Source organism: Lissotriton helveticus, chromosome 3_1 (genome assembly GCF_964261635.1).
Source record: "Lissotriton helveticus chromosome 3_1, aLisHel1.1, whole genome shotgun sequence".
NCBI classification, from domain to species: domain Eukaryota; kingdom Metazoa; phylum Chordata; class Amphibia; order Caudata; family Salamandridae; genus Lissotriton; species Lissotriton helveticus.
This window is the reverse complement of record NC_136061.1, coordinates 661655036-661682941: the sequence shown is the minus strand read 5'-3', so window position 1 is coordinate 661682941 and position 27906 is coordinate 661655036. Positions and strand designations below refer to the sequence as shown.

Genomic DNA, 27906 nt, shown 5'->3' with positions numbered 1-27906 from the left:
GCACAATAGTGGCCTGGGCGATAAAGTCACCAGCACAAATTCAGAAATTTGCTGTGCGGGAATTGTGGGTGACATGCAGTTTGCTGAGAAGTTAGATTATGAGAAAGATGTGTATGAGAGGATGGTGAGACAGTGAAAAAGGACAAGTGTTGATTAGCCTGAATTTGAAAGCACTGTGAGGTGGTAATTGCAAAGTCTAAAAAGTGTTATCAGAAGAATTGTTGGCAATTTGTAGGTTTTTGCAAGCTGCAGCAAGAGCAGGAAACAATAGAGAAAGCAAACAAGAAGTGGGCACAGTACACTGAAGGACGCAAGGTCAGACCAGGTACTGGAAAATGGTGGCGCCTAGGCTAAAGTAGTGGGACCAGAGCAATGCAAGCTTTAATGTAAGTCTCTGTCAGGGTGAGTGATGTATTGGTGGATAACAAAGGTGAGGAGGATGCCCCAGGAAGGAAGAGTAAAAAGCAAAGGAATATATAAGGCAAGGTAAGTCAGTCACACAGTGATGGCAAAGAGACTACGAAAAGTGAGGGGAGAATGAGTTTAGAATTGGATAAATGAGAAATATAAAAAGGAGCAAAAGAAGACGTTGGTGACAAGCACAGCAAGTGAAAATTACTATATCTCTGGATGTTCACTTGCTACAAGAAACATAAGAAAATATTTGGAAGGGGGAATTTTGTCACTGTATTTAAATAGTTACATTAAGAAATACAGGCAAAGAAAGGCCCAAAGAGCAAGAATGGTAATTGGCAAGGAGTCCAGAGGTGATGAGGATGGTGGAAAAATGGAGGTCGGTCTTTTTACCCCGTTAACCGCGCCCGTTTATTCGCAGCAGTGCGGCGGGCGGGGCTGCGGCGGTCGTTGAACGTGCGCAGCACCAGCCAGGTAGTGCTCTGAACGTTCAACGGCAGCACTTAACGGGTTAATATAAATGTGTACTGTGATCTGGAGAGATGGTAATATTATTTAAGTACATGGATATTGTAAGGGAAAAACAAACATATTATGGTGGTGTTGCCTGGCTGTATGATGAGGAGTTTAGGGCAGGAACGGTGGTGAAGCTGTATAAAAACTGGAGGGTGGTGGAGAAGAGGTTGTACACCAGTCAACGGCACCGACAAAGGCCAGTGCCGTTGGTTGATACTCCCAGCGATTTGCTAACAATACTAGCCATGTCAAGGATGTCCCACAATGTTTGGGGTAGGCAGTTTTGGGAGAGAAGGCAGTTACTATGGAATGGCACCTGCTGGGTGAATAATAGGGGACGTTTTACCTGGGTGCAATGCAAATTAAGACATGGAAATGGAAATGGATGTAGATTTATAGAGCGCGAATTGCTGCCCAGGGGCGTCCAAGCGCTAAAAAATAACAAGGGAGCCCTCCTAGAGAGGCTAGCTGAGACTTAATGAGGCAGGTTGAAGAGGAATGTTTTTAACTGCTTGCGGAACGCGGAGAGATTGGAATTGGCTCTGAGGTGAAGGGGAAGGGTATTCCAGGTCCTGGAAGCATTGTGAGCGAACGTCCTGCCGCCAGACCTGGTCTTTTTTATTCTTGGAGGCATTGCCAAAAAGGTCTGGCTGGAGCGGAGGTTTCTGCTGGGATGGTAATGGGTGACTAAATCATGGGTAATCATGGGGCCTGTGTCCCAGAAGGCCTGATGGGCAATGCACATGGCCTTAAAGAGGATTCTCTGGCGCACTGGCAGCCAGTGAAGGCTGACCAGCCCGGCCCTCACTGATTGTCTGCGAGGGAGCTCAAGCAGTAGGCGGGCCGCACAGTTCTGCACTGTCTGGAGTCTGCGCAAAGTGTACTCTGGGGCGCCGAGATAGAGCACGTCGTTAAAGTCTAGGCGCGACTGTATTAGACCCTGTATAGCTACCTGCTTGGCTTCCATTGGTAGAAGAGGAAAGATCTTCTTTAACATCCTAAGGAGGCCAAAACAGGTAGCTGAAAGTTTTGTGGCTTGAGTGTTGAATGAGAGGGATCTATCCAACCAAACCCCAAGGCTCTTGATATTGTCTTTAGGGGTAGGAGGGGGGCCTAGACAGGGGGGCCACAGAGAGTTAAAGAAACAGGGATCAGGGGGGCCTAAGAGCATCAGCTCCGTTTTGTTCCCATTTAGTTTAAGGGATGAGGTATTAGTCCGCCTGACGCAGGCCTGTTGGTCTCCTGCGCCAGTGAGACCACCAGCTGTGTGTCGTCCGCGTAAGAAATAATCTTAACCCCAAATGGGCGGACGACCTCAGCCAGTGGCCTCATATAGATGTTGAATAGGGCGGGACTTAAAGAGGAGCCCTGGGGGACTCCGCACTTTAACGGTCTGCTGGTGGACACAGACTCACCATCGAATACTCGAAAGGATCTGTCATCTAGAAAGGATTTGAACCAGAGCCAGGCTTTATCCTTGATCCCGGCGCTACACAGGCGGTACAGCAAGGTGTCGTGGCTGACCGTGTCAAAAGCCGCGCTGAGGTCAAGGAGGATCACTGCCACTGATCCTCCTTGATCCAAGATTTTTCTGGATTCCTCAGTGACCACGAGGAGGGCGGTCTCGGTCCCGTGTCTGGGTCTGAAGCCCGTCTGGGTGGGGTCTAACAATTGGTGATCTTCTAAGAAGTTTACCAGTTGGAGATTAATATATCTTTCCAGGATTTTGCTCACCCACGGGAGCAGGGAGATGGGCCGGTAGTTGCCAAGATCTGACGGGTCTAGGTTGGGTTTCTTTAATAATGATCGGATCATGGCCCGTTTCCAGACAGGCGGGACAGTGCCGGAAATGATGGAAGCGTTCAAGACATCTCTAATAGTTGGCAGAAGGAACTGGGATGCTGACATTATGATGTCTGGCGGGGCTGGGTCGTCAGGGGAACCGGATTTTACTTTATGAGCTATGGAATCAAGGGTTACAAGATCTAGGAGGGGGAAGTGAGTCAGAGTGGGTTGAGGCTGAGGGGAGGGGGATGCTATGCCTTTATTGATTTGGGCTGGGGAGGTGATGCCTCTAGGGGGGAAGGCTGCGTAGATTTTGGTCACTTTTTGATGAAAAAACTCAGCAACATTATTGCAGTGAGTAGTGGATTTTGTATCATGCAGACTGGGAGGGGGATTTGTTATTTTTTTCACAATTTGAAAAATGTCTTTAGGTTTTGATTTGGCAAGGAGAATTCTGTTTGAAAAGTATGTAGCCTGGGCAGCTTTAATTTCTGCTTTGTATTCACTGATTGATTGAATGTGCGAAATAGAGGGGGAGGAAAAGCACCCAGTGGTGTACTACCTGGGGCAGCTGCCTTTTAGAGCCCAAAGTCAACGAAACAGGAGTAGGGGTATCAACCTGTTATGAAAAAGGGGTCTTTACCAGATAATGTTGAAAAACCTTATTACTAGTTACATTTTTAACTACTTGAGGCAGCAAAATTGGTTGGTTTTGGGTTTTAAGGAAGGTATTCAGGTGTGCTATCAAGGACCGAGGATAAGGTGGAGTGCCAAGAATTTGAAGATGGTCAAAGATAATACTGATTTAATTCGTCAAAAGCTGTGTATAGATCAACAGGAAAAATATTGGATCCTTTTCTTTTCTTTTTTTAAATTGGCCGTTCAGAATATGACTATTTCCTACTTCGGTGTAGTACAAAAAAGCAACAGGTAGAGTTTAAGCTGATACATCATCTATCAGAGGGTACTTCGGTTAATTACTTTAATGTGCTTCACTGTGGAGCAGATTTGCCATAAAATATACAATTTCAACTCTTGGACCAATTTTAATCTGGTTTCCGCTGGGGTCATAGCACAGAATCCGCTCTCACTCACATTGTAGATGATGCACTAAGATTGCTAGATCGAAACAAATCTTGCCTACTGATCCTCCGTGATTGTTTGTCAGTGTTTGACACTGTTAAAACCTAATTGACCTCTTGGAGCACAGGATGGGGCTTTCTAGGCCTATAATAAACTGGTTCTCCTCATTTCTACACAATAGAACCCCAAGCTTCAAGGTGAACCTAACTCACCCTTTCGCGGTCCCTCTGGGGGTTCCACAGGGACCTGCACTCTCGCCCACTCTCTTCAACCTGTTCTTGGAGCCTTTAACAGAAATTCTGAAATCATACAGCATTCACTATCAGCCGATAATACCCAACTTTACCTGAAGGTCGCCTCCCCTGAGGACATCAGGTCTCAACTCAGACTTACTGAAAACACAAAGCTGATTGACACGTAACCACCTGAAGCTAAACGCTCTTAAAACTGAATTCCTCTTAATTGCACCACCCAAGCAGTCTCCAGTCATCGAACTTTGGATCAATCAACTAACAGCTCTTAATTGCACACCACACATCATTGATTCCAAAAGCTCACTGGGAATAATGCTAGACAAGAATCTGAACATGCAGAAGCACATTAGTACTCTCACCAAAGGAGCGAACTTCCAACTCAGCATCTTAAGTAAAATAAAACCTTTTCTCCCTTCAAATGACTTAAAGGTTGCGGTGCAAGAAGTAGTGATCTCTAAGCTGGATTTTGGTAGCACAATCCTTTGCGGCCTTCCTAGATCGAAGACGCCTCCTCTTCGGGCTGCCCTCAATTCTGCTGCAAGGCTCATACCAGGTACCAAAAGAAACAATCATATCACGCCAAAGCGGATATCCCTGAATTGGCTCCCATATGAAGCTAGGATACAACAAAAAATTGCAGGCAAGGCACATAAAGCCATTAATTTCAACACTGCAATGTACCACGCTCAAAAACTGGAGCTCTCGGGTGGATCGAGATTCTCTAGAAGTACCAGCAAATTACTGCTCAAACCACTAAAATTCAATTTTTAAAAACTACAATCGAGCCTTCTCGGGTATAGCCCCGAGGATATGAAACTCCTTACCCCCTGAAGTCAGGTTGAATCCCTCTATTGCCCTTTTCAAGAAGTAAGTTAAAGTGATACTGATGAAGATATTTTTGCCATAGAAACGGAGCTTCCAAGGCACTAGAGGACACCCAAGCTGGTTTGAGACCGTGAAGACTGTTTTCTGGATCTGTTGGTCCTCTGTGACCTCCGCTTATTCCGTTTGTAACTGTTGTACTGTACAGTGCTATGACACCCCCTGTGGTCCTTTTCGCTACAAAGACTGAAACCCTCTACTGCCTTTTTCAAGGAAGCAAAAACGATACGGATGAAGAAACTTTTGCCGTTGATTCCTAGCTTTAAAACGCTACCTAGGGCGCCAAGCTCTACGTGATTTAACATTGTATTTCGTTTGCTTGCTCTGTTTTTTACCCTTTGCATCCTTTCTTGATGTATAAACTGTAAAGTTCTCTGATAACCTTGGTGGTCATGTTCGCGCTATGGAATCGTTTTCAAATAAAATAAATAAATCCATGATTGATGGTGTACTTTGGTGAGGAGTTGTGGTACAGATGCAAAGTCGTCACAACTAATATGAAGACCGCTTTTAGATTGTTACTCATTCATCCAGGAGATTTTCCATTGTTAGGCTTGCAGTGTAACTGCAGGATTTTTGTGGATAGCACGTTACCTAAGAGGTGATCCGTTTTTGCTCACTTTTTGAGTTCTTTAGTTCTTTTCTGAAATTGGTTTTTACCGTTAGGTGATTTGTTTGTTTGTTTGTTGTGGGCAAGCGCTCTGTAGTAGTGGAGAGGATCTAGGAGTGACATTAGCGCCTGGCAAGACGGAGGGGTCAGGGACAGATTTAACTTTTCTTAGAACGGAGTTGGACACTTGTAACGTGGAGGTCAAGTTGCCACTGGAGAAAGTTCAGAAGTTGTTACAGTTAATGGAGACGGTGGTTAGGAGTTAATAAAATGGAACTGAAGAAGGTGCAGGCTTTACTACGGCACCTTGGCCTTGATGCAGACTGGGCTAAAAAACGGTGATGGATTAAACCCAGATCAGTTGACTGGGGGTGAGTGCTTGTATTGTCAACGCTCGGTCCATCATTTCCTTTGGTTTTTCTTTGTTCGCCATAAGTTGGCAGGGTATGCTCAGACGTTGAGTCCCTTGCTCACTTTGCCACTGGATTCAAGCAAGCCGGGCTGAAGACGGCTGGAATGCCAGAAACCGATCCTCTGTAGCTTGTTTCCGGTCCAGGGAAGGCATGGTTTGGCAGTTCGGGATGGACTGTTCCCATGAGGCACAGGGTCAGACTGATTTGCATATGGCCATGTCTGAACTGGGGTGGCAGAGTGGGCTAAAGAACGGTGATGGATTAAACCCAGATCAGTAGACTGGGGGTGAGTGCTTGTATTGTCAACGCTCCGTCCATCATTTCCTTTGGTTTTTCTTTGTTCGCCATAAGTTGGCAGGGTAGGCTCAGACGTGAGTCCCTTGCTCACTTTGCCACTGGATTCAATCAAGCCGGGCTGAAGACGGCTGGAATGCCAGAAACCGGTCCTTGGTAGCTTGTTCCCGGTCCAGGGAAGGCATGGCTTGGCAGTTCGGGCTGGACTGTTCCCATGAGGCACAGGGTCAGACTGATTTGCATATGGCCATGTCTGAACTGGGGTGGCAGAGTGGGCTAAAGAACGGTGATGGATTAAACCCAGATCAGTTGACTGGGGGTGAGTGCTTGTATTGTCAACGCTCCGTCCATCATTTCCTTTGGTTTTTCTTTGTTCGCCATAAGTTGGCAGGGTATGCTCAGACGTGAGTCCCTTGCTCACTTTGACACTGGATTCAAGCAAGCTGGGCTGAAGACGGCTGTAATGCCAGAAACCGGTCCTCGGTAGCTTGTTTCCGGTCCAGGGAAGGCATGGCTTGGCAGTTCGGGCTGGACTGTTCCCATGAGGCACAGGGTCAGACTGATTTGCATATGGCCATGTCTGAACTGGGGTGGCAGAGTGGGCTAAAGAACGGTGATGGATTAAACCCAGATCAGTTGACTGGGGGTGAGTGCTTGTATTGTCAACGCTCCGTCCATCATTTCCTTTGGTTTTTCTTTGTTCGCCATAAGTTGGCAGGGTATGCTCAGACGTGAGTCCCTTGCTCACTTTGACACTGGATTCAAGCAAGCTGGGCTGAAGACGGCTGTAATGCCAGAAACCGGTCCTCGGTAGCTTGTTTCCGGTCCAGGGAAGGCATGGCTTGGCAGTTCGGGCTGGACTGTTCCCATGAGGCACAAGGTCAGACTGATTTGCATATGGCCATGTCTGAACTGGGGTGGCAGAGTGGGCTATAGAACGGTGATGGATTAAACCCAGATCAGTTGACTGGGGGTGAGTGCTTGTATTGTCAACGCTCCGTCCATCATTTCCTTTGGTTTTCCTTGATGCAGACTGGCCAGAGAAAGGAGGGCATTTTGGAGGTATTTATGTTTCTTAGTGTCAGGGGCAGTTATTCCGTACCACAGGGTGTGCTTAAACGCAGGTTTCAGGGACGACCTAAGAGTTTGGTTCACGTTTATGCAGGTATTCAAAGCAGTAATAACATTGTTGATACATGATGAATGTTTGTAGCAAGTAAAACTTTTTCAGATGCTGCTGGTCGCTTAGGTTCTGGCCTATTTTGGGATGACGGGGGTGCGCCAAGGCTTGGCACAACACAGGACTGCTTTTTAGGATTTTTTTCCATTGGTAGTTGCCATGGTTTTGAGGGGGAAGCTGTTTGCAAATAAGAATGTTTCTTTTAACGCGGATAACACTGTGGCGGCTTTGGTGAACACTGTGACAGCAAAGTATGAAAAGGGACTGAAGCCATTGGGATTTTTATTCTAGACTGCCAAAAGTTTAACATTTTATTTCAGGCAAGACATATTCCTGGAGAGGATAACAACATTGTGGATGCATCCGCTTGTTCACAGTGGCGCCATGAGCAGAGAGTGCAAAGCTCAGGAAACCTCAAGTTCTAAGAATTAAGGGCACTGAAATAATGACAGCTGACATGCAAACTGGATTTTTTTAGGCAGTGGGCCAGCAAGGAGGAGTTTATCCAAGCAAGAGTGGAAAAGAGAAATGACAAAAGAGTTTGCTTCGTTATGGGGCAGATGTAAAAAGGTTTATGTTATATGTACTTGATACCGCGCACGACTCACTCCTAAAGGAGTATCTCGGCAAGTAAAAACTGTCTACAAAATGCCTGTTTATCAGTTCCAGAAAAGTGGCTGAAATTGAGTTTTATGGTAAGTGTTTTGGAGTTTATTATCCTGTGGTCGGGGAGGTAGGATATTGGATTCGGCAGGTTGCACAAGAGCGAGAGGAGTGGATAGAGATAAATAAAGACCGATTTCAGTTGCCCTGCTTGCAGATATATTATCTTAGCTGAGAGTTTGCTGTTTTTCCTATTGGGACAGGTTTCTAGTTTCAGAACGTAATGCATGCTTTGATATTTATTTTTGGTAGTTTCAAACATCAGAATTGTTGGGGGAGGGTGGTATGCACCAAGAAGGTTTTGCTGAGCACCACAGAACAATATGGTTGAGAAAGAATAGGATGATCAGCTGGGGAAAGGACATTCAGACTGTAGTTAGTTGATGAAATTTCAGGTTTTGCTGCTTCTGCACAAGGTTTTGTCAAGGCTGGGGTTCAATGGAAGACACTTTGGGAGGCATTCATTTGCAGGTGCCAAAGTTAGAAGACTGGGTTTGAAAGGAAGAAGGTTGAGGAGGCTGGAGATGTAAAATGAATATGCTACTTACCAGTATGCATCTGTTCTTGGCATGTAGGGCTGCTAACATTCATATCTATGCATAGATCGCCGCCTAGTGTTGGGTCCGGATGATTGCACATTGTTGTCCTGGAAGAGTCTTCGAAGTATCACGAGATAGGTGGCTCCTCCCCTGGACTACAGTGCGCATGGGCATCGACTCCATCCCCAGATTGTTTTTAGCCATTGTGGCAGAGATGGAGTGAAATAGTGTAAAGGATGTCCATGCTAATGATGAATGTAAGAGTATGTCTGCAGCCGCTACGGGCACCGGGGAGGAGGGTGGGCGATATGAATGTTAGCAGCCCTACATGCCAAGAACAGATGCATACTGGTAAGTAGCATATTCAGTTCGAGGCATGTGGGCTGCTAAATTCATATCTATGCATAGAATACATAGCAGTCCCTCCGTTAAGGGCGGTTGCCCGTGCCAGCTGCAGAAGTCTGAAAGAGTGTCTTGAGAACAGCCTGTCCTACAGCTGCTTGCTGCTTGGAATGCACATCTACACAGTAATGCTTTGTAAATGTGTGTGGTGTAGACCATGTGGCTGCTCTACAAATGTCTTTCAAGGGAATGTTCCCCAGGAAAGCCATGGAGGCCCCAAATTTGCGTGTGGAGTGCGCCCTTGGGGGTATTGTTAAAGTGCGTTTAGCCTTTTGATAACAGATTTGAATGCATTTAACAATCCATCTGGCTATTCCTGCTTTGGAAATGGGGTTGCCTTTGTGCTGTGCTGAGAAGGCAACAAAAAGTTGTTGTGTCTTTCTAAAGGGTTGTGTTCTGTCAATGTAGTACATTAGCACCCTTCTAACGTCTAATGTATGAAGCATTCTTTCTGCTACCGTTTGTGGGTTTTGGAAAAATGCTGGCAGGTCAATAGTCTGGTTGATATGAAACTGTGACACTACCTTAGGAAGGAATTTGGGGTTAGTGCGGAGCACCACCCTGTTAGAATGTATTTGGATGAATGGCTCTTGGATTGTGAGCGCTTGCAGCTCACTAACACGTCTGAGCGACGTGATAGCAATGAGAAAAGCCACTTTCCACGTTAGAAACTGAATTTTGCAGGAGTGCAGTGGCTCGAAAGGTGGGCCCATCAGCCTAGTGAGGACCACATTGAGGTTCCACACCGGAGCTGGTGGTGTTCTTGGAGGAATGACTCGCTTCAGTCCCTCTAGGAAGGCTTTAATGGCAGGCACCCTGAAAACAGAGAGATGCTGCCTATTCTGTAGATAAGCCGCTATGGCGGATAAATGTATCCGAATAGAAGCGTACGCTAGATTGCATTTGTAAAGATGTAACAAATAGCAGATGATGTTAGGAATGGTTGCATCTAGCGGGTTGATATTGTTGTCCGTACAGTAAATGACAAACCGCTTCCATTTTGCAGCATAGCAAGCTCTGGTAGTGGGCTTTTTTGCCTCCCGGATGATGTCCATGCATTCAGGAGGCAGGTTGAGGTAGCCAAATTCTAAGACTTCAGGAGCCAGATCGCCAGATTGAGCTGTTGCGGATCTGGATGCTGAATGTCGCCATGGTTCTGCGTCAAAAGCCTGGATGTGAGATGCAGTCTTTGATGCGGTACCACGGAAAGTTCTAGAAACGTGGTGTACCATGGTTGGCGTGCCCATGTTGGAGCAACCAGGATGAGAGTCATCGAGTGTTGCTTTAGCTTTCTTGCCACCAGCGGAATAAGAGGCGCTGGGGGAAAAGCGTACGCAAATTTGCCTGACCAGTTCATCCATATCGCATTCCCCTGCGATTCTGGGTGAGGGAACCTGGCGGCAAAGCTTTGGCATTTTGCGTTTTCCCTTGTGGCAAACAGGTCTATCTCCGGATGACCCCATTGCTGGAAGTACGGGTGGAGTACTGATGGATGTATCTCCCACTCGTGCATTTGATGGCTGTACCTGCTGAGCAGATCCGCCATCTGATTGTCCTTGCCTGGGAGGTGTTCCGCCATGAGGAAAATGTTCCTCTGAATGGCCCACTTCCACATGCTCTGAGCCAGGTGAGACAGCTGTGGTGAGTGAGTACCTCCCTGCTTTTGTATGTAGTACATGGCAGTCATGTTGTCCGTCCGGATCAACACGACCTTGTTGCACAAATGTACTTTGAAGGACTTTATCGCCATGAAGATTGCCATCAATTCCAGGTAGTTGATGTGCAACTTCTGTTGCTGGGTGGACCACAGTCCCTGCACAGTGTAGTGGAGCACATGAGCTCCCCACCCTTGGAGAGATGCGTCCGTCGTCAGGATAATCTGTGGCACTGGCTCTTGGAACGGTCGTCCCTTGCAAAGGTTGTGTGGATTCCACCAATGCAGAGAGTTGTATGCCCGACCGGTCACCAACACTAGGTCTGTCAGTTGTCCCCGAGCCTGTGTCCACTGATTTGCCAAGCACTCTTGGAGCGGGCGCATGTGCAACCTCGCGTGCGGGACTATGAAAATGCAGGAGGCCATCATGCCTATCAACTGCATGAACACTCTCGCTGGCGGTCTGAACCTTTGGATCAGCGACTGAATGTTGTCGATCCTGACCGGGCTTGGCTGAGCCATAGCAGTCACGGTGTTTATTGTCGCGCCCAGATACTGCCGCACATGGGCTGGTTGAAGGTGCGACTTTGGGTAGTTTAGGGAGATCCCCAGACTGTGAAGGAGGTGAATAGTGTGGGACATGTCCGCGGCGCACTGTTGTTCCGACTTTGCTTGAACAAGCCAGTCGTCTAGGTACGGGTAGACATGTATGTTTTGTCTTCTGAGGTGCGCCGCCACTGTCGCCAGACACTTTGTAAACACTCTGGGGTCAGTAGTCACCCCGAAGGGTAGAACTTTGAATTGATAATGCCTGTTTTGAATGGTGAACCTGAGGTATTTCCTGTGGGATGGGTGGAGTGGGATGTGGAAGTAAGCATCCTTGAGGTCCAAGGTTGCTAGGAAGTCCTTTTGATTCAGCAGGGGAAGAATTTGTTGTAGTGTCAGCATGTGGAAGTGTTCTGACAGTATGTACATGTTGAGGGGGCGTAGATCCAGAATAGGTCTGACGGATCCGTCCTTTTTTGGGATGAGGAAGTACAGGGAATAGACTCCTGTACCTTCCTCTGCCACTGGTACGAGCTCGATTGCGCCTTTTTGCAGCATCACCAAGACTTCCTGCTGCAATAAGTGCAAGTGCTCTGCCGACATAGGACGGTGTCTTGGGGGAATGTTGGGGGGAGTGGATGTTAACTCCAAACAATAACCGTACTGGATAAGTTTTCTCACCCACCTGTCTGTGGTGATGGACGTCCAGACTGGCAGGAACTGCTGGAGTCTCCCCCCGACAGGTGTTGGGTGGTCGGGGGGCAGTGACAGAGAGTCACTGTTTATTGGCGGCAGAGGAACGGGTGTTGTTATTCCCTCTGCCTCTGCCCTTGGTATTGTTACCTCTGTAACCCCCTCTACCCTGCTTGGGGTACGAGGATTGTGCACCACCCTTCGTGTATTGTGATTGTTGACCCAAGTGTCCTCTGGTAACACCACGCGCTCCTGAGCGACGAAAAGTGCTTCCCCTGAACTGTTGTGACTGAAGCGCCCCCATGGACTTAGCAGTCTCGTTGTCCTTTTTAATTTTTTCAAGGGTGGTGTCTACATCTGGACCAAACAGTCTGTCAGGATTGACGGGCTGGTTGAGGATTGTAGTCTGGATGTCAGGCTTAAATCCAGATATGCGAAGCCAAGCTTGTCGCCTCAACATGACGCTAGTGTTAATCGCCCTAGCCGCTGTATCTGCCACATCAAGTGCACACTTTATTGCAGCGTTTGAGATAAGCTTTCCCTCTTGTATGAGCATTTCGGCTGCTTCCTTAAACTCATCAGGTAGGTGTTGAAGGAGCTGTTCTAGGGTGTCGTAATGCGCCCTATCGTATCGTGCCAATAGTGCCTGTGTGTTTGCAATACGCCATACATTGGCAGCCTGCGCCGCCACCCTTTTGCCGGATGCCTCAAGCACTTTCGACTCCTTGTCTGGGGGAGGAGCTTCACCCGTTGTTTGGGAGTTTGCCCTCTTGCGGGCATTGGCGACCACCAATGAGTCTAGAGGCAACTGTCCTCGAATATATGCAGGATCTGCTGGTGCTGGCCTGTATTTTTTCTCGATACGTGGGTTCACCACTCTCGCCATGGTAGGTTCCTTAAAGATCTCTGGGGCATGTTTAAGGACACCTTTGAGCATAGGAAGTATTTTAACTGTTCTGTCTAAGACAGAGAAAGTGTCAAACAAAAAGTCTTCCTCCACCGGGTCAGCATGCATGTCCACATTATGATTTGCTGCTGCCCGTTCGATTAAAGCATTAAATGCTGCAGAATCCTCTGTTGGAGATGTACGTGCCCCAAAACCCTGTGGATCTTGTACCACCTGATGTCCACCTTGGTCCCCAGTGTCGTCATATGAGTCCTGCTGAACATCAGGGTCATTGTCAACTGGGAAATTGTATTGGTCATCTTGTTCATCATCCTCTCCTCCCGATTGGTTTGGGGAAGGTGATGGACTCCTTCTTGGTGGTGGCAGAATAGGCCCAATAAGGGAAGGAATGTTCTGTGCTGGCCTCTTCTTCTTCAGTGGAATAACATAGGATTCCAGTGGTTGGGAAGTGATTTTCCTTTTATAAAGGGTAAATTTCCCTGTTTGGGCATCGATGTAATGCTCAGATTGGTTTTCTGAGGCTTGATATTGATCCGAGCGTCTCTTTTGCGTCGACGGATCCGACGTTTTTGGCACCGATGGTGTTGCAAATGCTTTTGGGGCCACCTTCGGTGGCAGAGTGTAAAGAAGCTTGCTCGAGGACTTCGGAGGTGTGTCCACCGATTTTGGAGCCGATGGCGTGGAAGCCGTGGACGACAAAGTCTTCTCCTGAATACGCTTCAGGGAGTCGGTGACCTGCTTTGTGAAGGAGGTAGAGGGTTTTGTAACCGACGGCCGATGTTCAGTGGCGTCGGAGTCCCTTGGTGTCGACGGTATGTGCGTCGACGAATCTTCGGCTGCAATGTGTCACGGCTCCGTTGAAGGCTTTGGCGCCGACTCTGTTGCTGCTGATCCGGCATCCTTGTGCCGATGTGTTGTGCCAGCGGCCTGCGGGTCGTGGCTTTTAGTCGACTTTGGTTCGACTGGGCGTTTACTTGATGGCGCCGTAGGAGCGTCCGAAGGCGTGTCAACAGTTTTAGATGTCCGCGCCGGAGCAACCGTGGTCGACGCCTGATGGACGGCCTTCTTGGAGGAGGGCTCCTTGTGCAACTTCTTCGACTTTTGTGGGCCGGAGGGCGACGGAGTCGATGAAGGAGCAGGCTTCGATTTTGTTTGTATGACGTCGGCCATTTTAGGTGTTCTCGAATCCGTAGGTTTCGGTTTCGATTTCGGCTGGACGTCGGCCATCTTGTGAGCCGTAGAATCCGAAGGTTTCGGTTTCGATACGTGCAATGGCGGCTCCGCTTGAGTGTCCGTGGCCGGGCCAGAAGGCGGGGCCTGGGATAGCGGTGCAGGGTCGTGGGTAAGGCCGAGTGGCGATCCCGTGACCTGAGCCTGAATAATGTAGACTTCGGGGCATAGCTCTTCCTCTGAGCTATCTTCCGCGGCCCCATAAACTTCTTCGTCGTCCCCTACCTCCTCGACGTATTCAAGGTCTTGGGCCTGTCCTTCGACGTATTCCTCTGGATCGGCCTGGACCTCCGTCGACGGTGGCGAGATTTGGAGATGATGGCTATCGCCTTCTTCCTCGGGGTTGTCGAATATGTCGTCGGGTGCCGGTGTCGCTCGCTGGGCGCCGATGCTTGAGCGTCTTCTTGGACCTGAATTTTGAGCAGGCCATGCAGGTTTCTTCGTTGTGGTCCGGTGATAGGCATTTATTACAGACCGGATGCACATCGATATGTGGATATTTGGATCCACAGAGGGGGCAGAACTTGAACGGGCTCCGCTCCATGTTAAGGTCGTCGGGGTCTTGCTGCGACGAGAGGGCCTCGATGTCCGAGGAGTTACTTGACTCCGTAGATTTCCGGCTCAGAGAGTCGGACGACGCTCGAGACCGTACGCAAACAATACCGACGCAGGTAACGAAGGCCTTTTGGCCTTAATATCAAAGTTTCTCGGTTCCGACATGGAGACGTCGAAACCACATCCGAACCCAATGGCGGAAAAAAACAATCTGGGGATGGAGTCGATGCCCATGCGCACTGTAGTCCAGGGGAGGAGCCACCTATCTCGTGATACTTCGAAGACTCTTCCAGGACAACAATGTGCAATCATCCGGACCCAACACTAGGCGGCAATCTATGCATAGATATGAACTTAGCAGCCCACATGCCTCGAACACCAAAGGTGTAGCGAGAGCTACGTCTAGTTAGATTAGGTTCGAGTTCAGGTGAGTTTGAAGTTTGGTTTTTTCCTGTAGGTTATAGCGTTTTTGTTCTGGTTTGCTACAAGTTATGAGAGGACCATGTGGTGCTGTTACCATGGTCTGGATTGCAAGAATTGTGTTTGTGTGTTGGGCAGCTAAGCAGGTGGAGACCAGGCCATTTGGCAGACAACTAGATTTGGATGATATTTCAATGTTGGATAACAGTGGGATAGTCTGGGAGCAGCTACTGCCCTTTAAAAAAAATAATTTTGAAAAATTAGGCTGGCCTGGTTTACTAATACTACATTTAGGAGCAAGTGTTTTAGTACATCTTTTCGGAACAGGCAGATTGAACATTTTGAAAAATGATTTGAGTCGCTTGGAGGAACTACGGTCAACAACAAATATCATGTGGACTGAATTACTTTAAAGGCAAGTATGGAGAGGACCAAGGAAGCAAAATGCAACTGAAAAACAAGGATGAATAGAGAAATGAGGAAATCCAGTGCTGGGATGGGAATTGGTGTGCTAAAACATGCAGACAGTACTAGGCAGCCACACTTTGGTTAGGAAAGAGGTACATTTGTCCTTTTTAGGGAACAAATATTACCCGAGGGAACGGAGGTTGACGATGGCAAAGACATTTGATGAGTGACTCTCGCCTTTACTTTTTTTTCCTACAACATCTGAGTAGAAGTCTGACAGGAAAAATACTTGGCAGGGTTTTTCTGGTTGATCAGGGAAAGGCAGTGGGCAATATTATATTATGTATGAAGGGAGTTGGTACAGGGTGGGCAAATGCAGCCCAGTGAGGAATGCCTCGGGTTAGGGGCTACAGTGGAAAATATGCGACAGGGCAGGACTAAGATGTGTAGAGGCTCCTGGGAGGGGGTAGATTAGGGAAAATGAGGGGTGGAACAGTTACACAAAGTTTTATTGTATTACTGAAGTAAAGTTTGTTTGTAAGAAATGTTCCTATAGTTATGTTAATTTATGTTTGCAGACCTATTTTCTTTTTTTTATTAAAGTAGCCTACTAGACTTTATAGGTGGTCAAGTGATTAACCTTCTCAACTGAATGTGATCTTAAGGAAGTGGCGCTTCTCTGCCTGCCAAAATAAAATTGACAGCACTGAAGAGGTTTGGATAGAATGGTAACTATACTTGGGTGTAGCAAAACTGTTTGCTTCTCAGTACTAGAAGGTGTTGCAGATTAGGACTTGATACATTGGCAAAGCGGAGTGTGCTGAGCTTCCAGTGCAGGAGTGACAGGGTGGAGCTGCAGGTCACGCATGAGGCGCACTGGCAGAGTTCATGCAGCTCTCAGTGATGGAAGAGGCAAAGTGCTGTACAGTATGGAAAAGATGTAGTGGCTGTGCGCTGCTAGTGCAGAGGTACAATAGCGTAGCTGTGTGTGCTGGGATTTCAGTGATGTTCAGTACCAACAGTCTCCGATTACAGCACAAGTGTGTCAGGACTTGAGTGCATTAAAAGACACAATGAATGCACTGACAGCTACACAAATACCAAACAGACTTAGTTACTCACTTTGTGGCTGTGGATCCTGGCCTGCCAGTTGCACAGCACTGCCGCCTTCGGAGGTTGGTTCTTTGGGTTCAGAAGACACGGTGTGAACTTCATCCTTGGATACACTTGAAGTTTTAATGTCCTGGGGTGCAGACACTGTACTGCTCCCCCCTCCACCTGGTGCTTGGACCCTGGCCGGTGACCGTGGCTGAGTCCAGGGTTGAGGACCCAGAGGTGACCGAGGGCAGGATGCCCACCCCTGGGGGCTTGTAGGCGACCTTGGCGTACTTTGTGAAGGCTTCCTGGCTACAGGTGGCGGGATTTTGCTGGGTTTCCTTTGCAGCACAGGTTTGCCATTGAGCAGCTGACCCTGCTGCACCGTGTCAGGGTTCCGGGGCAAAGAATAAGACATCAGTTCAGCCACCAGGTTTTTCTGTAGCCCAGCTTGTGCTTCTGGAGAAGAGACAGGGTCAATAACAACTTTCTTTGGGCTCTTGGCAAAGATGAAACTGGCCGTATTGGCTGGGGATTTACGGAGCGGAGAGGTTTGTCCATCTTTCATCTCATTAGACTCAGATGTTGAAACTGTGTGAGTCGGTGGTTCCAGTGTTGTGCCAGTTGGATTTTCTACTGTCTTTGCTGAAGGTGATTTTGCATGGCCCTTGGAAGATAAAGTGGAGGCCTTGAGCTGGACAGCTTGCTGCAGTGGGTTAGAAGGCACAGAGTCACTGTTAGCTGGGGGGGATCGCAGAGACAGAGATTTGCGGACAGGCTTCTGGGGGGCAGATGTGCCCGTTGGTCCATTTTGGTTCTCTAGCTGAGTCTTTGGTTCCCCTGGAGGATTCCCACCTGCCTGCACTGATCGCAGACGTACCATCTGCAGCAGTGAGGGCGTGACAAGGGGCAGGTTGGCATCCTCCTTGGGTGTTTGGATGCTTTTGCTTCTTGTGATATTTTTCTTGGCCTCCGTTACAGGTAAGGGACTAGGTTTTTTAAGACTCTGTGTGGATCTTAGGTTCCAAGGAAGGGTGTTGAGTGCTGGGGCTGCAGGGATGGGTGGGGGTGCAGGTGCAGTGGCAGCAGGCAGGGGTGTCGAAGGTGCAGTGACAGTTGCAACCGCTGTAGAGGTAGGAGGCGGTGCAGGCACTGGAGGAGGGTTTAACGCCTCAGTTGTACATGCTGTTGCAGGGAAGGGAGGAACGACTGATGGAATGGCTGAAGCTGAATTCTTTGTTAAAGGAGCTTCAACAACAGAAGTTGGAGCAGCAGCTGATGGTGCTGCAGAGCCGGCACGTGCTGCATGCACTATTACGGTGGACTTATCAATAAAGTGATTGCCAGGCATGAGCAATGGAGGCACAGGTGCTGGCTTTGGTTGTGAGGACTCGCCTGCAGGAGCTGGCCGCTGCATCACATGCGACCCTCCTTGCTGTTGGATCCTAGATGATACTCTGGCTGAAAAAGAGGGGGTTATTGGGGCTGGAATACGGGTGGGAGGTGGTTCTGTGCCCATCTGGGGCAGGTTAAGAGTTGGGTCCTCTTTTAAGGCATTTGACTCCAGCTGCAGACTGGAGACAGGTGGGAGAGGAGCATCAAAATACTCTTCTTCCGGGGGAGGGAAGTCCGCCATCGACAGCTCATGGTCATCAGGTAGAGGGGGCGGTGGCGGCGGCCATGAGGAGTCCTTCGAGGGAGCCAAGGGGGATATATCACTATCAGATTCAGATTTTCTTGCAGGTGGAGGTGGAGGATGGTAGGATGGCGGGGGAGATGGCGGAGCTGAGTGACCAGTCTTTACATCACCAGACATCTTATCTTCAACAGTGATCACGGTCTGATCCGGAGTTGGGAATGAGAGGGCAGGAACAATAATTTTTGGTTTAGAAGGTGGAGGAAAGAGAGGAGCTGAAACTTTTGGGTGGGGAGGAATTACAAATTCCTGGCTCATGGTGTCGCTTGCAGAAACGGAAGATGTGGAGGCTGCTGCTTCATGGCGATTTGAGTCAGAGGTTACCGAAGATAAGGACGTTGAAGAGGATGAGATGGAAATGGCATTGGACTGAACAGATTCAACTCTCTCCTGCTTGATCACCTGAGGTCTCCGAAGACGTGGAGAAGAGGAGTAGCCCAACAAACCTTTCATAGAGAGGGTGGGTGTGCCGCTCTGACTTGAATAGCCACTAGAGGGTGACGTCGTTCGCTCGAACCGTTCAGGTGAGTTCTGTTTCATTTCAGAGATGTCACTTGCTATTGGCTGCAGCTCAGGCAAGATCTCTTTCTTCCCAGGAGATGGACTGGTGGAAGCTGGGCTTCGGGAAATTTGGGATACAGCAGGGGGATCAGAAGAATAGGCCGGGCTTTCAGACCAGGCAGTAACAGGTTCACCAGACAGAGATGTGGTGAATACCTCATCCTCCCCTCCAGGACTTCTGTTTCCCAAGCGTTTCACCCATGGATCCTTGGCACCGGAGGATCCCGAAACTTTGGCAGGGGGCCGTCTCTCGGGCTTGGGTGGCAATCCCATCTCCCTCTGCTGCTGCAGTGAATAGGTCCTCCGAGGAGGCGCAGGTGGCTTTTTGCTCTTTCGCAAAGATACATTTCGTACAGAGGACCTGTCGCTTGCAATACTCATGGTGTCTGACGCATCAGCTGCACTGCCAATGCTGAAGGCAGGAGAAGATCGGCCACTAGGGTGAACAACAGTCAGAAAGTTTGGGGAGCTGGGGACCACACTGCCATTCATCTTCAAACCAATTGAACTACCAAGGCTGAGCTGGTCATCGGAGGGCCGGGGACTCTTGCCATCACCAACAGGCGTGTGGGAGTTGCTCTCACGGTTGAGCTCCCCCTTCTCATTGGGCAGTGTGCTGGTGGAACCTCCTCGTGAGGAGATGGTGGAGGTGTTTGACACAATGGTTTCTGTAGACTGAGAGTGGCTCCAGTTCTCGCTGGATGAAGAATGTTGCCGGCTGTGATAGTGACGCAGTGAGGACCGTACAGATGCAGGGCTGGCAGTGGCCAAGCTGCAGCGGCTCAGGGTACGCACACTGTTACTGGTTAAAGCAATAACATCTACCATTGGTGGCAGGATAGCATTGGGTATAATCTTGGACATGTAGGTACCCTGGGGCGAGATGGACATCACAGGTCCCATTAGGTCATTCTGACCACCATGAGTGGTCATACCTGGCACTGCCAGAGACTTCGGCCTTAATTGGGGGGATATTTTCCCGCTTGACTTTTTACCAATGTTAGTGTCGTCATAGTATACTTTATGCATGTGTCTCTGGAATGCTTCATCTGCCTCAATTTCTTCTTGAGTTTGTCCACCCTCGAGTGCCTGCAGAGAAACACGAACACCACCTTCAGCTGTGCTAAGTGGCGTTATGCTTCCATCGACCGTGGGTATGAATACAACGTCTTTCCCCAGCTCCACTCCATTCTGCACTTGGGGCAATTGAGGATCCCCTTCCTTTTGTGAAGCTTGAAGCGCATCTTGTCTCTGGAACACTTCCAGAGCCCCTCTTCGGCTCACTCGGTGATTATGCACACCTAGAAAGAAGAGAAGAGGAACCTGTTATCAGTGAAATTAAGTACTAGCTAAAGATATAATCCTTTTAAGGGACGCATCAGACAAGGAAAGTACAAGAGGATGATTTTAAGGTACAAGCTGTAACAAACTCTGGGAGACAAAGGACTAATAACACAATCAAAGGGGGAACTGGGTTATGCTGATAAGGAACCCTGCATATTATTTTCACCTCTGCAGGGGACGTCAAACGACGAATGTAGATAGGATGAGGCAGTTCAAAGAGGAAAGAACATGTTGCTCAATAGTTAAAAATACAAGTCCTATTTATAAGGAACTCAGGAATGTAAATATGTACATAGTGTAATAAACTGCAGGTTTTGTGAATAAGCCTTCTTTGTGTCTTGCAAAATCAAAGCTTAGTGAAAGAGTTTGACTACTAAAAAAAGAGATGACTTACCATAACAATTTTGCACAATGGCTTCCCTTGCATATACCTTCAATATTGTGGTTCGATCTGGAAGGTTTTCATAAAACAAATTGTGGGCCTCAGCAGAGGGAGCAACTTTAACAAGACCTTCTGGACAACAACAGGTATCTTAGCTTCTTGTTGGTTTTAGATATAGCTCTGCTTTGTTAAACCCTCAAATTAAAGATTGTTTTCCATCATTGCAGCTTTGGAGTTTAACAGAAAGGGAACTCAGTTAAATGTCAGCACCAAGCGGGGGTGTGGCCTGGTCGAGCACCAAGATGGTGGCCAGACCGAGGAGCTCCTGAGCAACCACGCCAGCGGAGATGCCCAGTGACACACAAGTGTGCAGAATTCACTCCCGATGAGCAGCGCTAGAGTGCTGAACCTCACAGACATGCAGGGAGAGCACCGGGGCGGTGAAAGCGCTCCAAGACACCTGGATCGGCTGCCTCGCGACGGCGGCCTGCCGTGGTCCTCTGAGACCCCGCAACATCAGGGGTTGCGGGCGAGCCTGAAGGAAGCCACCGTCGTCTGGAGCAGCTGCAGTAGTTAATGGACCCGGAGAGCTGCGGCCTTCACAATCATGGCTGCAGAAGACTGGCAGCACCTGGATTGAGGCGGTGAATCCAGATTGTGGCTTTGGGACCCCCTCCCTTCTCTGTCCATAGTTTCAGACTGCACTTTTGAATGAGGAAGGTACAGCGCATGGGGTACGGCAGAGATCAGCTGCCAGCATTCTCCACTGGAGAACATTGAAAACTTGTTGCAACCCCCAGGGGAGGAATACAATCATGCAACCCATGACTGCACAAGCATAATGAATGGAGGCAGTATCCATACAATAAAAGTAGGCCCATGCTGCTGATTGGGAGAGCAGACGCATCACAGTGACCAGCGGGTTTGAAACCCACAACTAAAGATTCTGAGAGGTGGAGTGGTGGAAGTTGCCCCTCTCCTGAGCATCGTGATGCCTGCAACTGACCAACTGGGGGGAAATGTATATACGCGCACTAACACCTGATTGCTCAATATGGGTTGTGGTGACACTACACAGAGTCAGCTCACTTTTGAGGCTTCCAAGAACCCGAGGTTGGAGGGCGGGACGAAGCGAAACACGATGACCCCCCTGATCGCACCGCTCCTCCGGGAGCTGGTGGTAAGACGCTGGAGGGAACCGCCGCTATCATGGCTGAACTACGTGCTGGCTTTAAGGCCATTGATGCGCGGTTCAACGAGCTGGTTGCGCGAATGGATGTCATGCATGGCCGACTTGGGCAGCACGAGGTCCACCTAGAAGCTGCTGAGAAGTGCATTTCTGACACCGAAGACTTGCAGGCCACCATGGTCAAACGATTAGTACAGAGAGTCTGTTGAAAACCACAGAGGCAAAAGTGGAGGATCTTGATACACGCTCGCGTCAAAACAATCTACAAACTGTGGGGGTAGCCGAGACCACCAACACCGGCCCCATGGAAACATATGTGGAACGGTTACTGTTGGAGCTCTTTGGCAGAGATTGTTTCTCCACTATGTTTGCGGTAGAGCGAGCTCTTCGATCCCTGGCCCCCAGATCTGTTCCTGGCGCCCCCCCTCGTCTCATCATTGTGCGATTGCTGAATTATCATGATAGAGATGTCGCGTTGAGAAAGGCTAGGGAAGTGGACACTCTGCAGTATCAAGGAATGACCCTTTTGCTTTACCCAGACTTCACGCCAATGGTGCAGGAGGCCCGGCGTAAGTTCGAGTTTAATCAAGCGGGCGAAAAGCATGCTTGACTTGTCTGCATCTGTATGTGTATGTGTCTTCGGAGTGTAAGTACTACGGTCTACGAGCCGGAGATGTTCCAGTAGTTCGGCATAAGTCATTCGAGCTTCCTGTAGTTGGGACGCAGAATCAGAATTTTGTGCCGCTGCCTGCTCCAGGAGGCCCAAACTATTCTCTACCCATGTGAATTCCCTCAAGACCTCTCTTTTGGCACCCACCAATGCGCTAATGGATGCACCCCGAACAGCCACCTTGAAAGTCTCCCATTCATTTAATGCGGATAAGGCTGTCCCAGTATTATCTGTGAAATATGTGGCAGTGGTTGTAGCCACTGTGTCTTGGAACACCGCATCTTTATGATCTTATAGTGTCTTACCAAGGTATGTGGCGTGGGTGACCTAAGGTTGTAGAGAGGAAGCACAGTGGAACCTGTTGAGACTGGATTGTAGTGTATGCGGGGGAGGGGTGCCATTAATATAAGTATTCCCTCATCCCTATACTGCGTCTGCGCCAGACATCAGCAAAGTCACAGCTTGTCACCCACTGCAGTAAGGCCTTAGCTTGTCGGGTCGGGCCAGAACTTGGCAGGGGAGGGGTGGGAGCGGTCCAAAACAACACCCATCACTGCCTTGAAATCCCCTCAACGCACCCTGGGAGATCAATCAATCAGGATTTATAAAGTGAGGCTAATCACCTGATAGGGTATTCATGCGTCCAATCTGCCAGGATCATAGATAAGTGGGATAAAAACACATCTTGCCCATGAGTCGGTGGATAAATGGAACCTAGCACAATCTGTGCCCCATCCAGGTTACCAGGTACTAACACATAACAACTTTGTGGATCAATTAAGGATTCGTGGACCAAGAAGCGAACTCCCGCCCGCACCCAAATCACAGCTCTCTCGTAATGTAATGTAAAAAATTCTTGTAAAGCGCGACTTACACCGGACGGTTTCTTGGCGCTCTCATGGTGTAAGTCTAGTATGAGGTGGGAAAGAGCAGACCCCTCAATTGCATAGCTTCTGGGCTTCCAACATGGTGAGGTGCTTCTCCTGGAGGTAAGTTACATGTGCTCTACGCCTCTGTAGGTGTGCTAATACCGTTTGCCGCTTATGTAAGGATCCCAGTCCCCGGATGTTCCAGGGGAGTTCATCATAAGAATTCAGTGTAGTGGCCATGATATTGCATGTTCCTACAACTAGAGTCAGTCCCCCACTGTTGACACATGGGTCCCACAAGGTAATCATTGATGACAGACTACGACATAAAACCAACTTCCCCAATACACTGTCCAGCTATAAAACTTCATTCAACTAAAACAACCATATTGAATGTAACTTGAGAAACATAGAAATCCGTAAGCCTACGCTAATGGGGTACATTGTTCAAACTGAGCGTACAGAATATGGGCTCTGCAACTTTTACTACAAACTAGCCGTAGGCCCAAACCCAGGCCTCAACTGGGAGAAGTAGTAATGCAACACTCCAAAATGTAGAATTCTAAACAATCAGATCCCCAAGTACGAAACAGGAAAACGACAGGGCCAAACCATACAGACGCCGCCCATTGAACAATACCACCCAGGGGGAAGTATATAGTGAGATTGAATAAATACCCGTGTGGGACCCACAGGACCCCATCAGCATTCTTGGGCATCCTCAGTCCCAATACCATGAGTCTCAGTATCAGGACACAGTCACGACTTTTAGGACCAGCAGCTCATTAGCCACCTGTAGTGTTATCGTGGGCAATAGTGCCATGCTGCCATCTATGTCGAGTCCGAGGCACTTCCTCCAAATGAACTGTGCAATATGTGCCGCAGTCTTAGGCATGCCCCTGCAAGCGACATCACAAGCGACATCAGGAAAAAAAAGTACAGTGCAAGGCCCTCACAAACTGGAGGTAAGTTGCAGTCCAGGCAGGGCAAATCACAACTAGTCAGCAGGGTAATGCAGCATGACCGGCAAATCCAGTTTGACTGGGAGCAGGCACCCAGGGCCACAGAGCATGGATGCAGCAGCCAGCCAGGGAAATGCTGTGCCACCCACAGCAGCATCAGGGGACTGCCCCATCCATCAGGCAGTACCTTAGGCCCACAAGTCATCTGGGAAGACAGCTGGGTCGTCGGATGAAGGGCTCCAAACCTGTAGGCAGCGAGTACGGCCGGACCTTTGCCCACCACTTTGGGTGAAGGAGAATGTCAGCGGGTGCCCAAGATGGTGATGGGCCACGTAGGCTGCTGAATGCGATGGAACTGGCCCAGTCAGCCATGGGGCCACAGCAGTCAGTGCGACAACGGTGAACAGTACAGGTATCTTCTAGCAAGGACCCATGCCCCACCTTTAGTCAAACGGCGCCAGACAAAGGCAACCACGTCACCGGCGCAGCCCACTCTACGCAAACAGATTCACACTGTGAGGCATCATCACGTCTCGCCCCATCATGGAATTCGTAGTCCATCAAGAGAGCTGCAATTATCCCTAAGTGTGCCCTCGGAATAGCTTTTGGGCATTTTGTTGAATGCGAAGAGGAGCACCATCTCACAAACTGGCTGTGGTCAAAAACTTTTTCGATAACCTGCAAGCAGCGCAGCGAGCCACAAGGTGACAATACCTGCTCCCGAGGTCCCGGACCTTACTAAAGGAGAGCTACTTAAGCCAACTCGTAACGTAGTGCGTCAACAGCGCCGAAAATCTACATGCACTGCCTTTGAGAAAGAAGCCCTGCTTTGAAACGCGTCGGGCACGAAGAACTTTCAGAATGCATTTGCCGGTTTGAAAATTAAAGGTCTTGGGAGCCATCTGTTGTGGAGTGCGTCCTTACCGCAGAGCACTTTGTTGGATAAAATATAAATATATCAACAAAATGCCCGAAAGCTATTCAGAGGGCACACTATATTTTTCCCTACCTATTACCACTTTAATGAAGTGGTAATAGGTTAGGGAAAAATATCAAACCTAATATTTACCTACATTACAAGGAATAATGCAGAACATAGGGAAACTGGAGCAGAAAACAACATGGCTGGCTTTAACTTTTGTAAAGGCAGTCATTAGTCCATCATCTAATAACTTGTCAACAAAATATACCTCGGTAGTACTGCAGTACTACTGGGGTCACAGATATAACTACTTTTTAAACACTTTAAACTTAAAAAGTACTTACCCTACTTACCTGCTGTATCCCAAAGAATCATCTGTGCACCATAATATAATCATTCTGCCAAATTTCGTACAAATTCAACTGACTGTTTTACAAACGTCTTGACTATCTATGCAAAATGCATTCGATTTTAAACAAACCCGTTTTGGAACGCCCCCCATTTTTCTTTGCATTTCCTTGAGCAAACACCGCAAAACCTTCACTACTCCGAGAATTAAATGTGGCAGTAGGTCTGCAAAGGTTCCCTGACATTCGTCAAATGGGTGCAAAGTTATTAAGGGACAAAACATTTTTAAATCCCTATCTCTGGTCACCCTAACTATAAAGTGGGTACCACCACTCGGTTATACATACACGCATGTACATAGTAACGCTTTTAACTTTTGAGGGTTATCCTATAAAATTAATATACACAAATGTATGTATATCATATATACATATTACAATGATACATTATGCATCATTACATTACATCTCCCGATATATATATATATTTTTTTTATGTTGATTACTGCATTTAGCAAGTGAGGAAAATGAGATTGCCACAGTATGGTATAAATCACTATTTTCCCATTTGTGTTATAAATGTGACGTGCATAATGGATTTACAGAATATTATTTTTTCCATGCAAAAAATAAATAAAGGTTACAATGACATTATAGTTAGATGAAAATGTCAGATTTAATGTAACATTTTATATTTGAAAAAGCACTGAAATTAACTAGTTATAGTTAACTGAATAACTATAACCTGTGCCACCACCATGCACTGTGTTGTCATCAGTAATGCAATTTCAGATGCTGTTTTGATGTTATCAATTATGTGACTGAATAAGTCATGAGTGATGTAATATGTAAGGTCATACGCTCTGCATGGCGAGAATTATAGTTGCTTCATGTAACTAGTACTAGTGAATTTCAGAGGTTTCGTTTTTTTGTTTAAAATTTTACGTTAAAACAGACATTCTCACCTAACTTTAAGCTTTGTGTTTTTCAGTGAATTTAAGTATTTTTTAATGCAAAGTAAGATATTGCTATCATACCTAGCAATACCGTTAGTTTAACCTTTGGTTTAAGTTAATTTCTAGTTAAAAAAATAAAATGTTTTAACGTAAAGTAATATTTTATTACCATACGTAACTATAACAACCCCCTTGTTGTGTACGGCCTTCAGCCATCCACAGAGTGGGTTTGACTACAGAGCCTGGCCTAAGGATACTCCTGCACCCAAACCCAAAGCGGTGCCCACCCCATGCTGTGCATACCTTTTTGCTGTGCGCAGCATGTATTACCCACGTAGCCAACCACACGTAGACACTCATGCCCTCTTTTTATTCTTAAACTGTTTTCCAATCCCGCTGGAATTTCGGGGGAGCCAGTGCAGCCCCTGTGCTTGCACTGGACTCTCACGAGAGTAAGGGGGTTATGCTGGCTACTGCGAGAGTGTCTCACTGGATCAATGCCCATCCAGTTTTTTTTTACATTTGGCTCCGGTTGGGTTTCTGTGGGAACATCCCACAAACACACAAGGTCCAGGCAGTCTGTATAACTCAATCCTGCACCCTTATACTTGAATTTCTTTTAATTTTCAGGACACAGGGACATTTCTCTCCCGGCCAAACCAGTGCACAAGCTCCCGCCGGACTCATGGCAGCGTCCCACCCCTGTGGGAGAGAGGTAGCAGATTGGGTGGGGGGGAGGAGTAAAGATCCTCTCTGGGCTAATCAGAAGTTGCATGCCTGCCGGACACATGCCGGAGTTTCACGTACCCAATAGTACAAATCTACACATTTTTAACCCTAATTTCTCGAAAGCTACTTAACTGATTCACACCAAATCTTAGAAACCCTACTTTCTGGGTAAAGATCTAGCTTTTTGCCAAATGTTGTGCGGTTCTGTTTAGCCCTTTGGGCTGTAGCAGTGCCTAAAGTTCCTATGGAAAACTGCACTGGGAAATTGCATGTTGGGCCAATATAACTGTAGTGAAAACGTACCTGTGCTGTGGAAAATCTCGAAGAAGCGGTTGTGTGGTAAAGATCAACTACGGCCGTAGATGCAATGTAATGGATTAGCACAGGAATTCTAACAAAATACTGTGTTTTTAATATCACCCTGCTGGTATGCCAACGCCACATTATCAACTCACTCTAGGAGGTCAGAACAGCCTCTCGGGTGGCAGGCTGGCAGAAATCAGTCAACTAGTACACCAGAGGCTGGAAGGTTTTTTAGGGGGCACCTCTAAGGTACCCTTTGAGTGTGTGTATTGGTAAATCCAACACTGGAATCAGTGCGAGTTTACCAATACAAGATGTTTGATACCAAATATCTCTAATTTCAGTGAAGCTATCATGCAGCTGTAGAACTCATTTTGATCAGTGTCCAGGACATGTTTTAAAATAGCTTCCTTAGTCACTTATACTGGCAGTA

At 47.9% G+C, this 27906-nt stretch overlaps 1 protein-coding gene across 1 annotated transcript in view; it reads right to left on the bottom strand.

The window, feature by feature from the left end:
* Positions 1 to 27906, bottom strand: part of NHSL3 (NHS like 3) — a 336808-nt gene that overhangs the window by 26381 nt on the left and 282521 nt on the right. Inside the window, exon 6 of the mRNA XM_078680739.1 lies at positions 16571 to 20101. Within this exon, the coding sequence (XP_078536865.1) occupies positions 16571 to 20101 (3531 nt within the window). The remainder of the gene's footprint in view (positions 1 to 16570; positions 20102 to 27906) is intronic.